This window comes from Botryllus schlosseri, chromosome 2 (genome assembly GCF_051294905.1).
Source record: "Botryllus schlosseri isolate E-star chromosome 2, Bs_hap1, whole genome shotgun sequence".
NCBI classification, from domain to species: Eukaryota; Metazoa; Chordata; class Ascidiacea; order Stolidobranchia; family Styelidae; genus Botryllus; species Botryllus schlosseri.
In genome coordinates, this window is record NC_137237.1 from 29,379,872 (window position 1) to 29,399,701 (window position 19,830).

Here is a 19,830-nt window from a genome sequence, read left to right on the forward strand (position 1 = left end):
TGGGCTATGCTACATGTAGCGATTGCACCTCAACACTATGAAGTTTGATAATACGGGGATTATAGGGATCCCCATGAATGAAAATCTGAAATATAGTCCGAATATGACTCCTTTGACGAAGGAGGTTTCCAATCCCTGGAATAGTGGACATCAGTATTCAGAAAAAATGTCAACTTACGTTCCTACAGCTTCATACATCAGGTCATAAACCTCCGAGGTGACATCTGCGCTCTTTATAAACACCAAGTTTTTCCAGCCCAAGTCCTTGCATCTCTGTGTTGCCACTGCCCACATTTCATTACTTGTAGTATAGAGCCCATATAGATTACCAGTTGTTTGACCGACCGACACGTAGAGGGGCTCCTCCGCTGTAATTCAATGGGGCATAAGAACGGCATGTTCCGCATGGTCACGTTACTTACATCGTCAGGATAGAAAATCAGTGAGCAAATATTTCCCAATAAATATATAGCCTATGGCATCATGAAAGCCTCTCTCTCTCATGAAACCTCTCTCTAACGAAGAGTTAGTTGTTCACACAAATGCGTATATCGTGTATATGTAGTAGATGTAGGAATGGAAAAGTATCTGTAAAATATGTACTGTTAGGATTTACCGGATTGACATTGAAGTCGTGACCGAGAGTAACGCCAAAAGAGCAACGCAAAAAGATTTTCAATTTGACCATATGCATATTATGACGTCATATTTTTAGATTCCAAAGTTGCGTACTTTATGACGTCATAGACACTAATATCAAGTTTATATTCGAAATGCATGGGAACACAACTCACTGTATGCATTTCGAATGTGAACTTGAATAGCCCTGACGTCACTGATATTTAATTGTGACGTCACTGTGGATTGACATTGACAATTGAAGATACAAGGTAAAAAGGGCTCCTTCGACGAAAAGAGCTTCCGACCACTGTCATGAACAGACCAAAAATATTTTTAACCAGGACTACATCGTTATGCAGCATTTCCACGGCCGGCGGTCATCATCATCTGAACAGCCAGTTCGTACCTATATTTACTTGCTATAACTGATGAACCGAAGACGATTCCGAGGTTCCAGCCTTTCCATATCGTATACATCGACCAGATCAGGTGCAAATTATCTGTGGGCTCATTCTGTATGTTTTTCGAAAGTATTTACGTAATTATGACATGGTTATACAACGTTTGAAAAAAATGATATTTTAAAAAAGACATTTGTTTAAAACAGTGTTTAAAACATGTTTAAAACACCGTTTGTTTTAAATGCAAACTTAAATCTATATAGTGATAAAAGCGAAAAAAAATTGCATCAATTAGGAAAGGATTCTGGAGTCGCCCTCCGTCGGACTGGAAACCACGATAAAATGATGGTCAACATGATGGTGCAGTGGTGAGACATTTACGAGATAACACTACAATGCTAATCACCAAGAAGAAAAAAATCATGCATACCTTGGGCGATGTTGGCACCGAAAAGTAGAACTGCACTCAGTACCACTATCATCTTTGTTTGGATTATTTATTCTGTAACGATAAATCCAAATTGATTAATTTTGGGCAGAATGAGTTACGCTCGCTTATTTTACAGACTGAACCATCGCCTCGCCACAACACTTAAAGCAGAGACCTGGGCAAAGTGTGGCCCGCGGGCCAAATGCGGCCGCGCAACTATTCTGAGCGGCCCGCGTGCCCGTTGCTTGGAATTCAAAACATAAAACCCATTTTTGAATATTGCTGCGTGGAATAATACCATGCATGGGCTGGATAAACCAAACTGGAACGGAATTTGGTTTACTTTGAAGCCTGTTCAGTGTTCATGAACAATGTACATTAATTCAGATTCAAAACAAAGTCACAAGAAGTCACTCTTTCCACATAGTTTAGTTAAAATATAGATTACCAACCTACGGAGATTAGTTATCTATAGTTCAAACGTTTTTTGTTGCCATTGTCACATTATGCATTTTTACACGGTCATCTGTGCTTCAAAGTTGTTTCATCATAGGCTACGTTTCCAAATATCTATTGCGTAAACGATTCAATCAGTGCTCTTTTTTACTGTGAGACATCATCGTCCATAAAAGATGAACATACAAGTCAAAGATAGCCGAAAGCTTACGGTATGAAGCACTAAACGCAGGGGGGTTGGGGGTGCGGCACTAAACACATCAATTGGAGGGGAGCCGCGCTCAAAGGGTGCTCAAAATTATTTCGTAAATACCATAAATTAAAGTGTTCTTAAGATAATTACAAATTTTTATTCAAATTTTCTTCGCGCCTCGCGCGATTCATGGTGGCTAGATATCTTCATATTTATTAGGGTATTCCCCCTCATCAGTATTTCGGCGTCGACCGTTACCGCATTACGACTCACCAAGACGTTGACAATGACATGTCAGCTAACATGTGACTCAGTGAGGTGTGCTGCCACAAATCTCGGCGGCGAGGAAACCGTGGCCAAAAGTACCGCCTGATGTTGGCCGAACCCGATATATATATGGCGATATCACCAAGCCGCAACTGTTTGGAAGGCAGCGATCAAGACAATAAGCTTCGCAATATCCCAAATACATTTTATTGTCTCAATATAAATACGTGGCTTGAAGAGAATTCAAATTGTATCATGTTTAACATTGTTTCGAATTATGACGGAAAATAAATAGATTATAGTGTTCTGTTAATTAACCGTCATTTTCATATTATCTAATATCATCGCATCTACCGATCAGCATTTATTACCAATGTAATTCACTGCTTTCAATTTAGAAATAAAATTAATACGCTGGATAATATACCTAATCATTTCGACTAGGTCCGCCAACGTATTTTCTGTTACTCATTTGGCGCGCGGAGAAAAATAATTGCTCACCCTTGCTCAGGTCATAGGTTACAGTCTGGCTACACATTAGTGCGAGGCTATTGCTTTACGTGCCTTTATGCGACTTTACTGCTTGCTGACTAGTAAAGTCTCTGGAACAATACCATATTGATTATTTTCAAAAAATGAAAAACTAGAATGGTGGTTCGAAATAATGTATAAACTGGAAGAAAAGCTATCGTTTCAACATTGTTAGAGAAGGGAGTTTCCATGATCACGGTAGCCAGGGATGTTTGAGTATAAACACGGAGGTACAGCAGTTGTACAGCGATATGGTAACTCAAGATGCTAGAGTGGATGACGAATTGTCCTGGTTGAAACGTTGTGGAGAAGCTCAGCATGCTCACCGTTTAATTCAAATGCAGATTTTGATGATGTGATGTTGCTTCACTTCATAATCGCATTATTTTTGTTCTTGGCCAAGTCTTAAGTGAGCCAGAGTCCGACTTACTATTTGGAATCATGCCGTGTGGCAATATGGACGCTGGCATTTTTAATTGATTTATTGTCTGTCTTGAAACCCCGATATCTCTGACTATAGTCATCACATAACCTACCTTCTCTAACAAGGTCAAGATATGAAGTTTCTCTTTCATTTTCGCCTTGATTTCGAACCATTCTAATTTTTGATTGGATTCAGAAAATAGTCAAAATTTTGTGAAAATTAGCTATATTTTGCGATATAAGACACCTTAATATTCAGTAAGCTCTAGTGCAGCAGTAAGTACGCAGAGTAATTTCTTTTAAGTAAAGTGTAGCCAGGCAGTATAGCCTAAAATCTATACTATAAGCGTGGGGGGCCCGATGCTTCTGTCGGGAACAATAGGCTACGAACTTATCCAGAGTTTAGATGTAAGAATCATTGCCAATTGAATGTAAAGATTATTTTGCTTGTACTGTATAGTATTTGCAGATTTAAATATTGTTTTGGATTCGAGCTCTAAATCTGCACGAAAATAAAGTTTAGTTTTCTATACGGACAGGAGAGATAGCTATGAGGGTCCAGCCTTTAATGCAGGAGCTGGCAACTTTTCCGGTCAGCGAGCCTGATATGGGAAAATGAAGTACTTTGCGACCCGGATTACAAAATTGATACCTTAAAGGCGCATTTATCCACCTATACAAAGAATAGGTCGTATTTAGTGTGAACTTTAAGTTTAAATCTTAGATACTAAAAACAGCATTTAATAAATTTATTAAACTACGATGTACTTCAATAGTTGTTGAAGTCAATTGGAGATCTGCGTTCGATCAACGTTGTGGACAATTTCTTCCAACTCTGACTGCATGTCGTATGTAGAAACCTTTGATAAAGACTGCACATGAACATCAGTTATATTAGAACGAAGGCTTGTCTTGATAGTGTTCGTGCTCGAAAATGTTTGCAGGGGAAAACAGATAGTTTCATGACCATCTTTCTCCGGTTTGGAAACTTGGATTCATTCTGTCACGGAGTGACGCATAAAATTTGTCAATACTTTCAGAGGAGAATGTCACTTTCAAGGTAAGAACTATCTACGGGCCGGCCTAAATCCAGACGCGGACCGTATGTTGCCCTTGCTCTAATGAGTCTAATCAATCGTCTTTCGTGTGACACATTCGCAGAGTTTGACAGAAGCCCAATCATATTGCAATAGTGACAAGAGGTTTCATAATCTTATCAAACATAGTAGATATTACACAGCAAGCGGCTACAACAATTTCATTCCAAGAATGATTTTTACTACGCTGGTAAATAATATAAACGTTCTCATATTTCCAGCAACTCTAACTCGGTACCTCCCAATCGATAAGACTGGTAGCTAACGTCGATATCTGAGTTTATATAGAAGGTCGGTTATTTGTAGAGACTATATATCATCACATTCACTATCTCTTTGCTTTGTCGCAAGTGAAAATTGACACTTTTCCATATGGTTGTTCACGTAGCTATCATAATATGTGGAGTGTACGAATTAAAGAGCCTCTAGCCCAGCGGTTCTCAACCGGGGGTCCGCGTCGCAATTTCATGGGGTCCGCGAGACCTCTAAATTTTTAAAATTGTTGATGATCCAATTTCTATTTTATTTTTCAATTTGAGAAAGCATGAGGCAGTTTCGCACCACAACTGCTAAAACCTCATGACTCATATCATCATCATCATAATCGTCTGACATGGACTATCGTAGTGTGGAAACTCATTTTCATTGCCAATTTTTCAATAACCTGCTGATATACAAACATATTGATGTTTAGAGACGTTCTGTTGGGGTTTGTGGAAAAAATAAAAATATGGAGATAGTAACGTCAATCAGGGTGACTTCGTAATGTCTGCGAAATCTTCTCCATTTGAAGTTTTAAGTCTCATCAAATTAGTGAGCAGTCGTTTGAAATAAAAAATTCCGAAGTATTTCCATAATTTATCCCAATGCAAGGAACAGCTTCTTGGAGGTACAGAACTTTAATATACAATTGAATAGTATATTCATATTGAAATGAACCCGAATATTTTCGGCTGACATTCGTCATGAATCGGACAATGATATACCTCTCTTAACGATCGGCTATCAGATTTGGCTCATTCTTATTGCGGATGCCCTATCGACAAAGCTGATTTATTTTATGAACAAGGAGTGTTTCGTTGCTTTCAAAGCATTACGTTCTAATCCTGAAATTCATGTCACCAATTATATTGGTATGCAGCCTTGTCTTGTTAATGTTCAATTGTTCATGGTCGAAAATGTTTGCTCGTAAATATATATGTAAACCCGAACAGAACAAGTCGTTTCATGATAAGTCTTTGTCTGGTTGGAAATCGTGAATCCATTCTTTGGAGCATAAAATTTGTCTCTACTTTTAGATTAGGTTTCACTTTGACGGTAGAAACTTTCTGCGGGCCTAATGCGGCCCGCGGTCCGTATGTTTCCCGTCCCCGCGCTAGATGCTGGACGTGATATGTCCATAAATATGTGTTTCTTCATTTTGGTGCCATAAATTTTACGATCACACCAAATGTATCGTCGGAAGCGTTATGCGTTAATATTGCATTAGCTTCCATCTATCTTTGCGGAAATGGTTTTCAGCACTCCTCGTTCATATCAAAACGAAGACGCGGATTTTCAAAACACGACCACGTACTTCAAGAAATACAGCAGCAAAATTAGCTTTGAAATAATAGAAGTCCACCAATTTCTACATAAATAGTATGATGTTATCTTCAAGGAAAATCAATATTTTGCTGTTTATCACAAGCCTACAGTTCATATTGGCACAAGACAGATGAAGGTTGCACCATAATAGAGATAAAATTGAACTAAAACTTGGGGGTCCGCGAGGTTCCGTGACGGTCAAAGCACGTACGCCAAAAAGGTTGAGAACCACTGATCTAGCAGTATATAAATATTCGGTCGTACATAATAAAATACTCTGCGTTACTAGACCAATACGCAATCGGGGTACCGCAATACCCTGGGATTGTGATTCCTGCATTTCAGTCTACCACTATACTGGACTGATCTTCAATTCTGTATCACGTTTCTCTCTTTGGGTTAGCCTAAATTAGAATGAATGTGCACAATTCAGCCACAACTCATTCTGATTTCAATTTCCTTGTTTTTTACTCAGATTTCTATGGCATGTACTGTACAATTGCCATCTTGCCTAATACATAATATTTTTTAGAAAATGGTTCTCTCCTCCCTCCATATTAATATAAGCCAATGCTATCGGTTAACGGCCATGTGATTGTGTCGATAATCGGTATCGGTGTCAGCCTGTGAAAATCAATATCGGTCGATCTCCAGTAACACTACACATATCAAAAGTTCACATGGATAGTGCAGTTAAATATAAATTGCTAGCCAGAGTGAATGCCATGTCCTGGCTTAAATAAGGTTAATTGCGTATCTGTCTGCCGGCACGTAGAGCTTGTAGATAAGAAGCGCCATGTTCTCTATCGGGTACGGGAAGATAATTCATGCCAATAAATTTACTGGATTTCAATTTGGGGTAGGCAAATAGGCAATTATGATTTCTGACCGCGATATCATTAGGAGAGGTTCTGTTTTCGTGTACCACCCATTTTGACCCTTTGGGTGTAAATATGAATACACATTACACACTCTGTTCGCTAAGAGTGCACCATCAAGTCACATTTTCATGCCAGAATGCGCCATCGTGACGCCAGTTGGACAAATGAATCGCGTACAGCCCTTGCCCCACCATCCGATATTGTTACGAACCACCACAGGGCCTTCCATATCCGTCCACAATCCAAAATTACCCATTTTTTTTGTACTTCGTTAAGTCGAAAGTCGTTCCTGTACCTTTGGATGTATACATTTAAATATTATTCTCACAACGACCCAACGATATATATAGTTGTATCACAGTCACAAACTATATTTCTAAAGTGTGTTTCGTCACTCAGGTATTGTGCTGCAAGAAAAATCGTCATGTCGAATCTGCTCATTCTGTGACTTGCGGGTTTACTAGCCTTACGGACGTCAAATTAGTGTGAAGGCGCAAACGAATATGAACCGATGTCCTTTGTTTCGCTGTTCTTGGCATCTTTGAGATGCATTTTGCAATAACAAATATGTGTCATCGTTTTTCGAATCATGTAAAATCATTAAGTACATCGCTCAGGTAGAATAAGTTCATTGTTTTACATTTTGAGAATATGCGATTTTAGACTTCCTTGCTACTAATAGGTAGACTAGCATTTAAAACATATGTCTGTTTAAATTATTTTGTTTACTGCATGTTTTAAACAAAAGCCTTTTAGAAAAATTTGTATTTTTTCAAGTTAAAAAATTATGCCATAATTGTGTAAATACTTTCCAAAAGACATGTTATATATATACATCGACTTTCAATTAAATAATTAAATAAAAGGGCAAAAGAAAACAGGAAACAAAAGAACATCAAGATAACCCGTTTTGGGCCCTTGTGAAACGCCTCCAGCGTGGGCGGTCGTGGGCGTCTTCGAGCGAAAGCCCGCGTTGCGCTAGCTCGGTCTCTATTGTCGAGCGCCATGTGGTTCTATTCCAGCCACCTCTGCGCCATGGCTCCGTCGGAATGTGGTTGATGATGGCGGCGGCTGGTTGATCGTCTTGATGCCGCACTAGATGACCGATTAGGCGGAAGCGTCGTTCAGCAGCCAGCAAACGGCGTGGGACCGTTTTTGTAAGTTTGCGCAGAGCATTGGTGGATATGTGCTCCGGGTGGTGGTCTGGTGGATGCCGAATGCGTAGCGGAGGAGTGCATCGTAGTTGGCGTTGAGTGTCTTAGCCAGCTTTTCTGTCAGCGTGAGTGCTTCTATTCCGTAGAGAAGAACCTGCTCGACAGTGGCATGGAAAATACGGGTCTTGAGCTGGGGTGAGGCACTTGAGTTGGAAGAGGCAATGTAGCAGTCTTGCCGCGCCTCAGGCCTTTGCTCGCCTCGCCTTCAGTGCTTTTCCAGAGTCCGCGACGTCAATACCGAGGTATATAAAACTCTTGACATTCTTGAGCCTGACTTCTCCCAGTTGAATTGATGAAAAGTCATGTTGTATGAGCCTACGGACAATTACTACCCGACATAGCCGACGTATACGATATGGAATGATTGGAATCCTCAAAATAGTCGGTCCAACAGCTATTGTATACGTTGATATATCGTCAAGGTAGCTATATTTACTGGGGATGGGGTGAATGTGAGGTTCACGTTCGCGTTCTGTGTGTGAACCTCGGAAATTTAGAGGTTCACGTTCACAAACGAACCTTGGTAGGCTCTGCAATGTAAACCTTCTTCATATATTACAATTTTCACTTCCGTTCCTTATACCATATTTGGTTGAAATTTATTACATTTCAACTGCGGGCCACTCTGCATGGCGCTGACACCAGAAAAACTCAACACTAAACGAGCATGCACCTTGACAATCTCAAAAATTTTACCTGCTTTGTTTGCTCGAAATATCCAGATTTCAGTTTGTGAATATTTAGTGACTCTCTGCTGTGAGCTTGACCCAAAATCTCACTACATCAAGAGCGAAATGTACTACATGTAGGTATTCAGCGAATGATGCTTATTCAACCGATCAATTAAATTGATATCATTGTCTGATGTAAAAAAATCTAGCAGGCGTGTACGGGGTCAATCTTGATTTCATATGTTTATTGTATCATGAAAACCAAATCCGTGCGATTGCAGTTTACGCTACTGCTGTATAACTTGTTATAGTATTATCCAATATCTATAGCAAGTACAGAAACTCGTTTGACACTCTGCTCAATATCAACGAAGCAAATCTCAATACTTGTCGCCGAAGCGACGGAAGATATTATTTTATGGGATTAATATATCATTCGATTGCCCCAGTTGATACATTTCGCGACGTTTAATACGTCAATGTGTACTTCAGGATCGTGGCAATATGCGGCACGAGTCGTCGCTAGGCATCGTGTATATTAATATTGACTATAACTTCACTGAAATGCAGGGTTAGAATTAGCAATATGACGTCACGTGACGTCATGAGGATCACGTTCGCGTTCACACAGAACCTTTCAAAAAGGTCCGCGTTCACACGAACCTGAACCTTTTAGAGGTTCACACCATCCCTATTATTAATGGTGTTTTTCGACTAGAATGCTTATTTACAACTGGTCGACCTTCTTTATTATGATGATGAGAATGAGATATACCTTATCGGAGCCTCCAACTCGAATGATTGAAATATCGTCTTTTACGACACCACACGACACCACACTTTGTATTGGCGCACCCACTGATTGTGAAGCTGTGGACGCCCTTGCGTTACCGATCTTTCCACGTCTTTCACCGTTCCAAAGTCAACTTCGATCCACTTGCCGACTTTGTCCGTTTGATACAGAGATGAACTTCGGTTAGGAATCTTAACTAATAGTTCTTGATTTTCTCTAGTCTAGAAATTAGCAATGGGGATGGAATTGAGATTTGAACATTGAATTTCTAACAATGTTTCTATCTTCATGTGGATTTAATAGTGAATTGCAGTCACTACTGAAATAGGACATGGATGTGAAAGTAATTGTGAACGTGGATATGCATTCGAAATTATTATATCCGCTCATCTGTTTTATACACTTGCTGTGGTGGTCCGATAATTTTAGACATACTCTTCCATCCTGTTGGGAAATCGTGACGCCCGACACCTGACAAAGCGCCACTCATTGACATCAGTGCCGCGTCGGAACAATTCGCAAGAAGCCCATTTAAAGCCGATATCTTCGATACGCTCTTCAATTCAGGCGCCGCATTAGTCTACATTCAAGACTCTGCTGCCCAACGAAGATCGATCGACTCTGCTTGGGACTAAATCTGGTAATATCTAATTCGTTTCCATACGTTTGAGTGATGTCTCTTGTGAAGTCTCCAACGGATTCCCGCAAGTCTCCAACCCTAGCACCGACTTGGAAGTCATTAGCTAAGATGACGGTCGACGATTTACGATCCGAATTACAAGATCTTGGCGAAACTACAAGTGGGAGCAAGACGGTATTAACGGGGCGATTAAGGAAAATCCGTGATTTGACCAAGCTTTCACAGAAGACCGAGCAGAAGTCCTCCTCTCCAGCTACCACTGAGAGTCCCTCTGATCTGCTCATGCTTTTCCAGATGATGAAGCATCAGCAGGATCTCGATCGTCAGCAGCAGCAATTAGATCGTGATGCTGATCGCCAGCAGCAGCAATTAGATCGGGAAGCTGCCAATCGCAAGTTTCAGTTGCAGCTCGAAGAGCTCAGGCAGAGACAGGTGCTGGATCGTGAGGAAGCCGAAAGAATACAGTCGCAAGTTCGTGATGAAAGCGAAAGACGCGGCACTGAAATCAATGAGTGGCGCTTTACCAGGTGTCGGGATCCTGTCTGCTGCACACTAAATCTGGCAATGGGTACTAGCAAGCGTTGTGTATCTCAAATCTCTTCTGTTTCAAATACAAGCAGTCCAGAACATACAATACGGAATAGCTTGTTCAGAATATAGTTAAATGGCGAGTTTCACAAGATTGCTTGCTCGTCCGATATAGAAGTCGATTGGCGAGAAATGAAACAGGAACCGTGAGACATGAAGAAAACCGAGAACGGACGCCGCGACAATTAAATTAACCAATCAAATTAAACAACAATCAATCGATTAGACGTAAAGACCGACGTGAAAACCGACTAGCCGCGAAATGCTTGTCGCCGAAATATCCGATTCCCGCGTCGCAATATCCTCCCCCCCTTGACCGACAGTAGTCAGTCAACAGGTTCCAACAGATGAATTTTCTGAATGGGACGAGTCAATATACTTTTTGCCGTTTTCAACTTGAGCGTCCTTACAAGGCCATCTTTGCCTTCAATCGTATCGATGACTCGTGCCGTGAGCCAACTCGGTCTATTTAGCCCGTCTTCTGCAATAAGGCAAACATCTCCTATCTTCGGGGCTCGTTGCTGAATGTTCCACTTGTTTCGTCGAAGCAGCGAAGGGAGATACTCCTTGCTCCACCTTGTCCAAAAGTGTTTGAGCAGTGTCTGCAGATATCGGAACCGCTTCGTAATGTTGGCGCGTGTAGGCAAGTACGGTAGTTGACCGAGCGGACGTCCAATGCAGAGATGAGCCGGCGTAATAGCCTGCGGATTCCGGGAGTCGGCTCCCAAATAGGTCAGCGGTCTTTGATTGAGTGCGCATTCGATGTCTGTAAGTACGGTATACATTTCAACGTAGGTTAGACTGGCCTTACCCAATATCTTCCGGAGCGGCTCTTTGAGGGAGCGATTCATTCTCTCGTAGAACGCTCCGCGATGGGGCGCACGCTCTACTATGTACTTCCAGTGAATACCATTGTCGGTCATGAACTTCTGCAATTTTTCGTTATCAGCAGTACCTTTGAATAGCGCACGGATGGATAGTCTGATGATCTTCTCAGCCTTCTTGAAGGTTTTCTGGTTGTCGCTGATTATCTCTCTGCACCAACCTCTTCGGTTCATCATGCGTCTCAATGCAGCTAAGAACTCTTCAGTTGACATACTGTTCGTTAATTCAAAATGAACCATCCTACTGTGGGGACAGGTAAACAGACAGATGTACGCCTTCTGCATAGTTTTGGTACCAGTGTCGATATAAACGGGACCCGTGAAATCAAGACCCACTTCTGAAAATGCAGGAGCTACACAAATTCTTTCTGGGGGCAGTATTCCCATTTTCTGGGTCAAGGGTTTCGTGCGCCAATGTCGACATGTGATACATTTACGTAGGGCTCGCCTAACCTCGCCCCGAATATGGATAATACTGTAATACTCGCGGATGATCGCAATAGTGGTATCCTGTGGAGAGTGGGAATTCGTAGTATGAACATACAAGATGAATTTTTCGACGAGAGAATGTTTTGAAGGAAGTATTACGGGATGTTTCGCGCACTCCGGTAAATCGGATAGTAGCAAACGATTTCCTGCTACAATTAATTTGCGATCATCCTCGTACTGAGGGTCCATGTTGATAAATATGCACTTACGCGACACGTCTTTACCACCTTGAAGATCGTCAAAGTCGCCTGCGAATTCGGATCGCTGTACGAGGCGCCATAAATGATCTCTGGCAAGATTGTACTCATTCGGTCCAATTAGGTCGTCGTTGCAATGCGGGTCCAATGCCGAAAAGTTGCGATTCTTCCAACGAAGAATTCTCGCGGTGATACGAACGATCTTGTTGAAGTCGCTGTAATCTTTCTCAAAAAATGGAACCGAATCTTTAATATGAGCAACATGGACATTACTTGCACTTTCCAACAACGGGGTGTCCAAAGTCATATTGTTAGGGAAAATTTTTGTTGGCCAACATGACTCGTCCTCAACTAGCCAATGCGGTCCATACCAGTATACGCTACTCGACTTCTGTTTCTGTTGCAGCAAACCCCTTGCAGCAGATATATATTTTTAACAGCGTAAGGAATCGACCGCATTATCTGATGCAAATGATACATTTGCTATATAGCAGTGGTTCTATACTTTTATTCACCCCAGTGCCCCTCTCAGGAAATGCGATCGTATGACGGCCTCACTCATATTACAAGGATCGTAGTTAATAAGACGATAAGCGACAAGGAAAAGTTGTAGCGGGTACTTATAGGCTAAATAGTAAATATATCTTTGCGCTATTAGTAATGTGAATGTGAAGATGGCGGATAGCATAATTCTAAGCGTTTTACAAAGATCTATTTACTGTGATGAAAGTGTCGCATTGGCGAACATAAGCGGCCTGAAATTGCGCACATGAACCATGCAACCGCTACATAAATATAATGGCCACGATTGTCGTGGATATGTTCGTCACTCCATTTATATTTCGCGCGAAGCAAGACTTCAAGGTTTGACTCATCCAGAAAATAGAACCTCGATTTCTCCGCCTTGGCCTCTCTCTCTTTTTGGTATTCGAAGTACATAATACTGCTAATTACCAAGCTGTAAATAGCGAAATTTAAGTAAGTCACAAGATATGATGACGTAGAAGTAGAAGCGGTGGAAAATCAGATTTACTTGAGTAAGTAATGCAAGTAGAGGAAAACTACTTGAGTACATGGAAATAGCAAAAGTACTTCGTTACTGACCACATCTGCTCGTTACTTGACCACTAATCTAAGTCAACTCATAATCCAACCTATTCCAAACACCTAAATTAAAATGAACTAAAACAAAACCAAATCTCAAACAGTTTAGGATGACTCGCAATCACCAATTTACTATTCCACACGTTTACTGTTGGATCAGAAGGAAGTCACCTTGCCAAATTTACATCGTTACTCATTTCACAAAAATATTACACACAAATCAGTAAACGAGCTCCAAGAGTATTGATTTATTAACAGAGAAGCATTTATTGACCAAATGTGCCACATATTAAAGTATCATATATTCAATTAGAATTTACGTGGCAGTTTCCGCTGTAGAGTGTGATATATAATTAAATTTATTAACTCGCTTTTGCTTCTTTCATGCTTCGGGATGAACTGAAATTGATTGAAAAGGCGATTGTTTATCAAGAACACGAAAATAAACTTTTGTCAATTGTCTATCAATAGAGACACTGGCACCTTCAGTTGAAAAAAATAGAAACGAATTTGAGTCTTTGAGCCAATGATCATCAAGTTTTTTTGTCGGATGTCGCTTCTGCTGAAACACTGTCGAGTGCCCATGTACTCTCGCTTTGGAGTGGCACTGGTTTTTCTCGCAGCCAGATTGGATTCAGAGGTGACAGGCATCGGGAAATGATCCCGTGTCACATGCGATGCCAGCAGTGCAATCAATAAAGTGGATGTTGGCATGCTATGGCGGAATTGCTTGCATTTTTCTGGGAACAGTTCCAACAAAGATGAACGATATAATATTCTAATATTTAGTTGTAACAAAGAAATCTCTGCTTGTATCGATCGCATGCTTATACGTTACGTAGGTCAGTTCTTTGATCTTGGTAACCGGTATTCTTGGTGACACAATGTGCTATGTTACTAATCTGAACAAGAAATTCTAACTTTGCATTGTTTCCATATCGTTTCCATATATTCGCCACACGAGAATGGTGCCCTATATTCAATTCAAGCATTCAAAAATCAAATTGGGCCCATGATATTAGCTATTAGACGGGAATATGAGATATATGGCACCCGGAATTGTCTCGTTTTCCCAAATAAGTTATTACATATAAAAAATTATCAACGCCTTATATTCGCCAAATATACCTACAGATTTACCTGTTATATTAACAAAGGTCACATAACGCCTGGACAAGCCTTCAATATCATTGCTAGCGAAGCATTTGTACTTTGCAGAGTCTTCCAGGGTGGCGCTTTTGATGATCAATGTTGCCTTTCCTGGTTCAATCTTTTGAAGTGGGTCATTTCAAATATTGTCCGTGGGTACACCGTTTTGTCTCTGCCATCTGACGTTGACAGTCGAAATTCCATACCCGGTACATTCGATTTCAATCGTATCGCCAACCTTGTATTCCTCTCGACTCTCCGACAAAGCGAGAGGGAAAACTGCATGGAATTGAGAACAATATTTGCAGAAAGAAACCATCGATACCGGCAGTACCCACACCGGGGTTAGTAACACAGAACTTATAATTTTTCAAAATAGCACCTGATATTGATCAGTTGTCTTTTACTTGAAGTATACTCAGATGGATAATATTTGAATGGAATAGACTTGCTTACCTTCTAAGGCAGTGGTTCTCAAAGTATGGGTCGCGACCCAAACATGGGTCGCGGAGGGTCAGAAAATGGGTCGCGACATAGTGATTCAAATCTGTCAAAATTCAATTTTCTTAGTGGATTATTGCTTCATCATACGCATTTCATTTAGCTTCTTAGTGGATTATTGCATCATAAGTGGTGTTCTAAGAGTTTCAATGGCAGCGCAGCTACACTAGGCGTAACTACTTAGCCCAGTAGCTGCTAAAAAGACTAAGTTAAGGAATGAAATGCATTTTGATCGCGAATCTAAGCCTGCGCCAGGCCACTGTTATTCACATGATGCAATCGCACAAGCTCGAGCAGTAATTAGTCTTTACCATCTCCACACACCAAAAATACTACACCATCTTGGCAGACAGTAAAAATCATATTGATTTAAAACAAAATTAATCCAGATTGTTTGTATCAAACGGCAACAGACTATAATTGACTTGCGTGTCATCACTGTTCGAGTGTTCGTCTTTGAGCGCAAAATGGAGAGATCTTCCACTGTGCTGTAATATGATCTGCGCGCACTTTCGTGATTACATCCTCGCTTTGGTAATTAAGGTCAAGATACCTCGCTGCCATCGAAATTTGTTTGCTACTTTCATCGGATCTGATACATTGTGATTTGCGAGGTGATCATCGATTATCTGCTGCGTTGCGTCATGATTCGAGCGCGCTTTGTATCAAGATCCGCGCGCATGAAACTCGCTGTCGGCAAATAGTGGCGCGCAAGGCAAAAGCGCCTTCCGTTTGTTACTGTAGCATGCGACTGCGCATAATAGAGCTATATTTTAAGATAACTGGCAAATGTTCATGTGTATAAAGACGATTTGCGCATTGCGCTCAGTAAGATAGAGCCGTGCATTGAAAATATTATGAAAGAGAACTTTCAGTTTCATCAATCACACTGAATGAATGATCTGTCTCTAATAAATTGTTCTTTCATAGTACTGTGTACTATAACTGGTTGTCTGTGTCTTATCTGAAAAATAAGCAGAGTGGTAACACAAAAAATACATTTTTTTATGTTTGAGATTTGGGTCGTGAGGTGATCATGAAACTCAGATTTGGGTCGCGCTCAAAAAAGTTTAAGAACCACTGTTCTAAGGCATCATACTTCTTCAAAATACTTTAAAATGGTCTACTATACTTTCAAATTCAACTAATTGGTTATATTTACAACTCACTTCCACTTCAAAGTCGACAGTTTTCAAGCCGAACTACTTATTTTTCCTAATTTTTCAGATTTTGTAAAGTACAGTACAGTTTTAAACCGATTTTTTTTGCGGCATGGACGGCGCCACAGACCCTTCTCCCAATTTACTACTTCAGTATTTTGACTTCATATGCATTCAGTCCGCCAAAATACCTGTGAAGCTACGTCATTGACACAAAATATTGCATCCTCTTCTTACAATTTGCATCTTGCATATACGGAAACTATCACTGCGATTGCCAATCAAATGTGTACAGAGTCAGGCTTCAATCCATTCATTTAAGGTCCATACTCGAGTAATTATGAAACCCTTCATTATATTACAACTCGAAGAAGTTTTTTGACATCTCTTGCAATCATACGTTCACTTGTATTTCAGTGGAAATATATATTAATGCTACTACTTAAAGAAACACGACTTTTCCTTTACCAGCACCAATTATCAATATTCATGCAACATCCCAATACAATTTTAGATTTTGACCTGGATTTGGGAATGATATGAAAAAAACTTAAATTTGTTATTAGCATTAGGTTCAACGATCAACTGCGCAGCAGGATTCGGAAGTGAAAATATTGAATCAGCTCGTGTCTAGTGACATGTAGGGTTGCATTTAAAACAAGTGGTTGTTTAAAACACTTTGTTTAAAACATTTTTAAAAAAGTGTTTTGAACAAAGGCTTATTTAAAAAACAAATGTTTTACAAGTTGTGTAAGTATTTCCCATACAGAAGTTGTTCGCTACTTTTTTCACTGGGAGCCATATTTATTCGCAAAGAGGACGCCTTGAAACCTCAATTGGTCGTTCAACAGCTTTCAATGCATGCAGGACAAAGCTACGCATGTTAGTGAAGATGACATTTCTGGGTTAAGCAATGATCAACCAACAGTATTGTCACGCAGCACAATGAAATAAATATGATCAATAAAAATCCCAAATTATATTGATGTTGTGTAGAACTGGCAATATTTTCTTTATTGTCACATAAAAGAAACATATTTAAGCTTCCCAAATCATCCATGATGCTATGATTCATAATGAGCGATGTGTAGTGAGCTTCGTTTTCGTGAAACCATGACGTCACAGAACTCTAATTGAGAATAGATAGTCCTAATAGGGCTCCTTCGACGGAGAAGGTTTCCGACTCCTGAACTATAAGCGATATCAGAATACAAAAGAAAATGTCAACTTACGTGCCGAGACCATCATACATCAGGTCACTAACTTCTCCTGTGATGACGCTGGTAGTTATGAACACTAAATTTAACCATCCCAAGTCTTTGCATCTCTGTGTTGCGCCTCCCCACATTTGGTCATTACCCGAATAGAATCCGTATATATTACCAGTTGTTTGACCTAGTGACCAGTAGACGTATTCATCCGCTGTAAAATTAATTAAGCATTAGAAGGGCGTGTTTTACATTGTTACGTCACTGATATCGTAACGATTGGATCAGGGGTCAGCAACGCGGTGCCCGCGGGCCCCAGGTAGCCCGCGAGTACCACATGAGTAGGCCGGGAGCCTGTTCTAAAAATAGATCGAATGGCAGCATTTACCAATATTCGTCATATTATTTCCAGTGAGCTTTTAAATATATAGATTAATTGATTTAGTCATTCTTGTTTAAATCACACTGACATGTAACTTACAAATGACAATACATATTATAAACACCTAAAATGATTATATCAAATATCCTCAATTACAATTAGTAATATACCAAAATGTAATCGAATCACGAGATATCGAAGACGTAGGATACGGCGCACTGCCTAGTGCCTATACAGGCGACATGACGGAATGCAATCCACGGTCTTCTTGAAATGGCGGGGGTCCGTTATGGAAGCTCGACGCCAAGGACAATGCCAAAGTAGTAAACAACATTACTATTTGGTAGCAGATAGCCGTGAAGTACTAGCAGATTTTCAATATCTGTATGCCCATTACGTATTGCATCTTTTGAAACAGCTTGTTTATCTTGCACTCAACGCAGTTTAGTACCATGTTTCTAACTCTCTGTGATCGTTGCTGCTGTCCGGTATCATGAAATCTGTCATCTCTGGATGCTGAACAGTTGGAGATTGAAATTGTAACACTGCAAAACGACCTCCACCTCAAAGCCGACCAGGCTGCACCAAACGTTGCTGCCTTGTTGAGACGGAAAAGTACAGTGGTGTGTTCGCAGCAGCTATGACGGATGCAAGCGTGTTTGGTTCAACTTATCGTTGTGAATCAGCCTTTACGGACATGAACTTCTTCGAAAACAAACACAGAACACGCCTCAATAATGCACATCTGGAACACTCGCTCAGAGTTGCAGTGTCAAGTTACACACCAGAGTACAGCGTACTAATTGATAGCATGCAATACCACTCTGCCCACATACTTATATAGAAACAGATAACTTGATGTCTAGTCTAAAGCGTGACAGGATTTATTTTAAAATTTGATTTGACTGTTGTTGTATAATTTATACAAAGATGTTGCGAAGTAATTTATCTTTAAAATCTTAGTGGCTAGCTAGTTGAAATGAGATGTTTTGAGTTAAAAGACTCTCTTAGAAGTCTTACCGCAACGTGATTCCTGCCCATAGCTCTGAATATGAAAGCAGAAATTCAGTCCGAGACGGGTAAACGGCGGGAGTCAATGGTAGCCCGTCGCTTCAGTCAGTACCCAAGAAGTAGCTCTTGGTTGCAAAAAGGTTGGTGACCCCTGGATTAGATAACCATCTAATATTTCGAAATAAATATACAGTTTTCGCATGATACAGCTCTAATTTGTGATATTTGGACCGAGAAACATTGCAATTGTACATATCAATGTGACTTAACAGGGTAGTCGAGTCATTACCCAATTACCCGACAGGACAAAACGAATTCGGGGGTGTGCCCGTTTTGGGAGGTATAAACTAGAGCCCGGCCGACATCGAAAAAAACGACAACTAGTACATTTACCGATAACCCCGATATTAAGAAATACGTGATCAATTCCAAAACTTAAGCGCAATATTTGAACAGCCAGCGCTATATGCTCGTACATTAATTAAAACTAGAAAAGCTGCTTCTGAACAACTGTAAGCAGAGGTTGTCAGTAACGAAGTACATGTACTCTTCCAGAGTACTCAGGTAGGTATCATTTACTGGCACCTATTGCTAAAGTCAGTCAAGAGGTTGTTGTTGTTTATTGAACAATTTTGGCGCTCATCGCCTATTCAGGCCATTTCCCCCCTCTTTTTCTCTATCCTCTCTCTGTAACTTTCACTCTAAAAATCGCTACTTCTACTTGTACTTAAGCAAAACTAGTTCTACTTGTGTACCAACTCTACCTGTAAGCTGCAAGACGTATCTCAATATTCCGCGTATAGCAGTGGCAGAATATAGTTCTCTGACTTGTGCTGTCACATTGTGACATCGTGAAATGCTGATATTTTTTGACCTCTAACATCCAATACCGATATTACCTTCAAAGTGTGATGTCGACTCGATATTTTGTAATGATTCGAGTTGAATAGAG

General features: G+C 40.4%; 2 protein-coding genes and 1 long non-coding RNA gene across 4 annotated transcripts in view; 1 reads left to right on the top strand and 2 right to left on the bottom strand.

Annotated features, from left to right (window-relative positions):
- The window catches only part of LOC145457667 (C-type mannose receptor 2-like), a 312,234-nt gene extending 310,685 nt beyond the window's left edge, over positions 1 to 1,549 (bottom strand). For both annotated transcript variants that reach the window (XM_080335898.1, XM_080335908.1), the window contains exons 1-2: positions 1,453 to 1,549; positions 179 to 368 (exon numbers count right to left, since the gene is read on the bottom strand). In XM_080335898.1, coding sequence (XP_080192024.1) covers positions 179 to 368; positions 1,453 to 1,504 — 242 coding nt within the window. In that variant the 5' untranslated portion in view covers positions 1,505 to 1,549. The remainder of the gene's footprint in view (positions 1 to 178; positions 369 to 1,452) is intronic.
- Positions 1 to 19,830, top strand: part of LOC145457805 (uncharacterized) — a 569,341-nt gene that overhangs the window by 324,110 nt on the left and 225,401 nt on the right. The window lies entirely within an intron of this gene.
- LOC145434665 (uncharacterized) lies at positions 11,120 to 12,670 on the bottom strand. The gene has a single exon (XM_080312007.1). It carries the CDS (start codon positions 12,668 to 12,670, stop codon positions 11,120 to 11,122), a length of 1,551 nt encoding a protein of 516 aa, XP_080168133.1.

Bases quoted from the DNA above. Each gene is read 5' to 3' on its own strand.
- LOC145434665 (XM_080312007.1), bottom strand. From the start codon at position 12,670: ATGACTTTGGACACCCCGTTGTTGGAAAGTGCAAGTAATGTCCATGTT.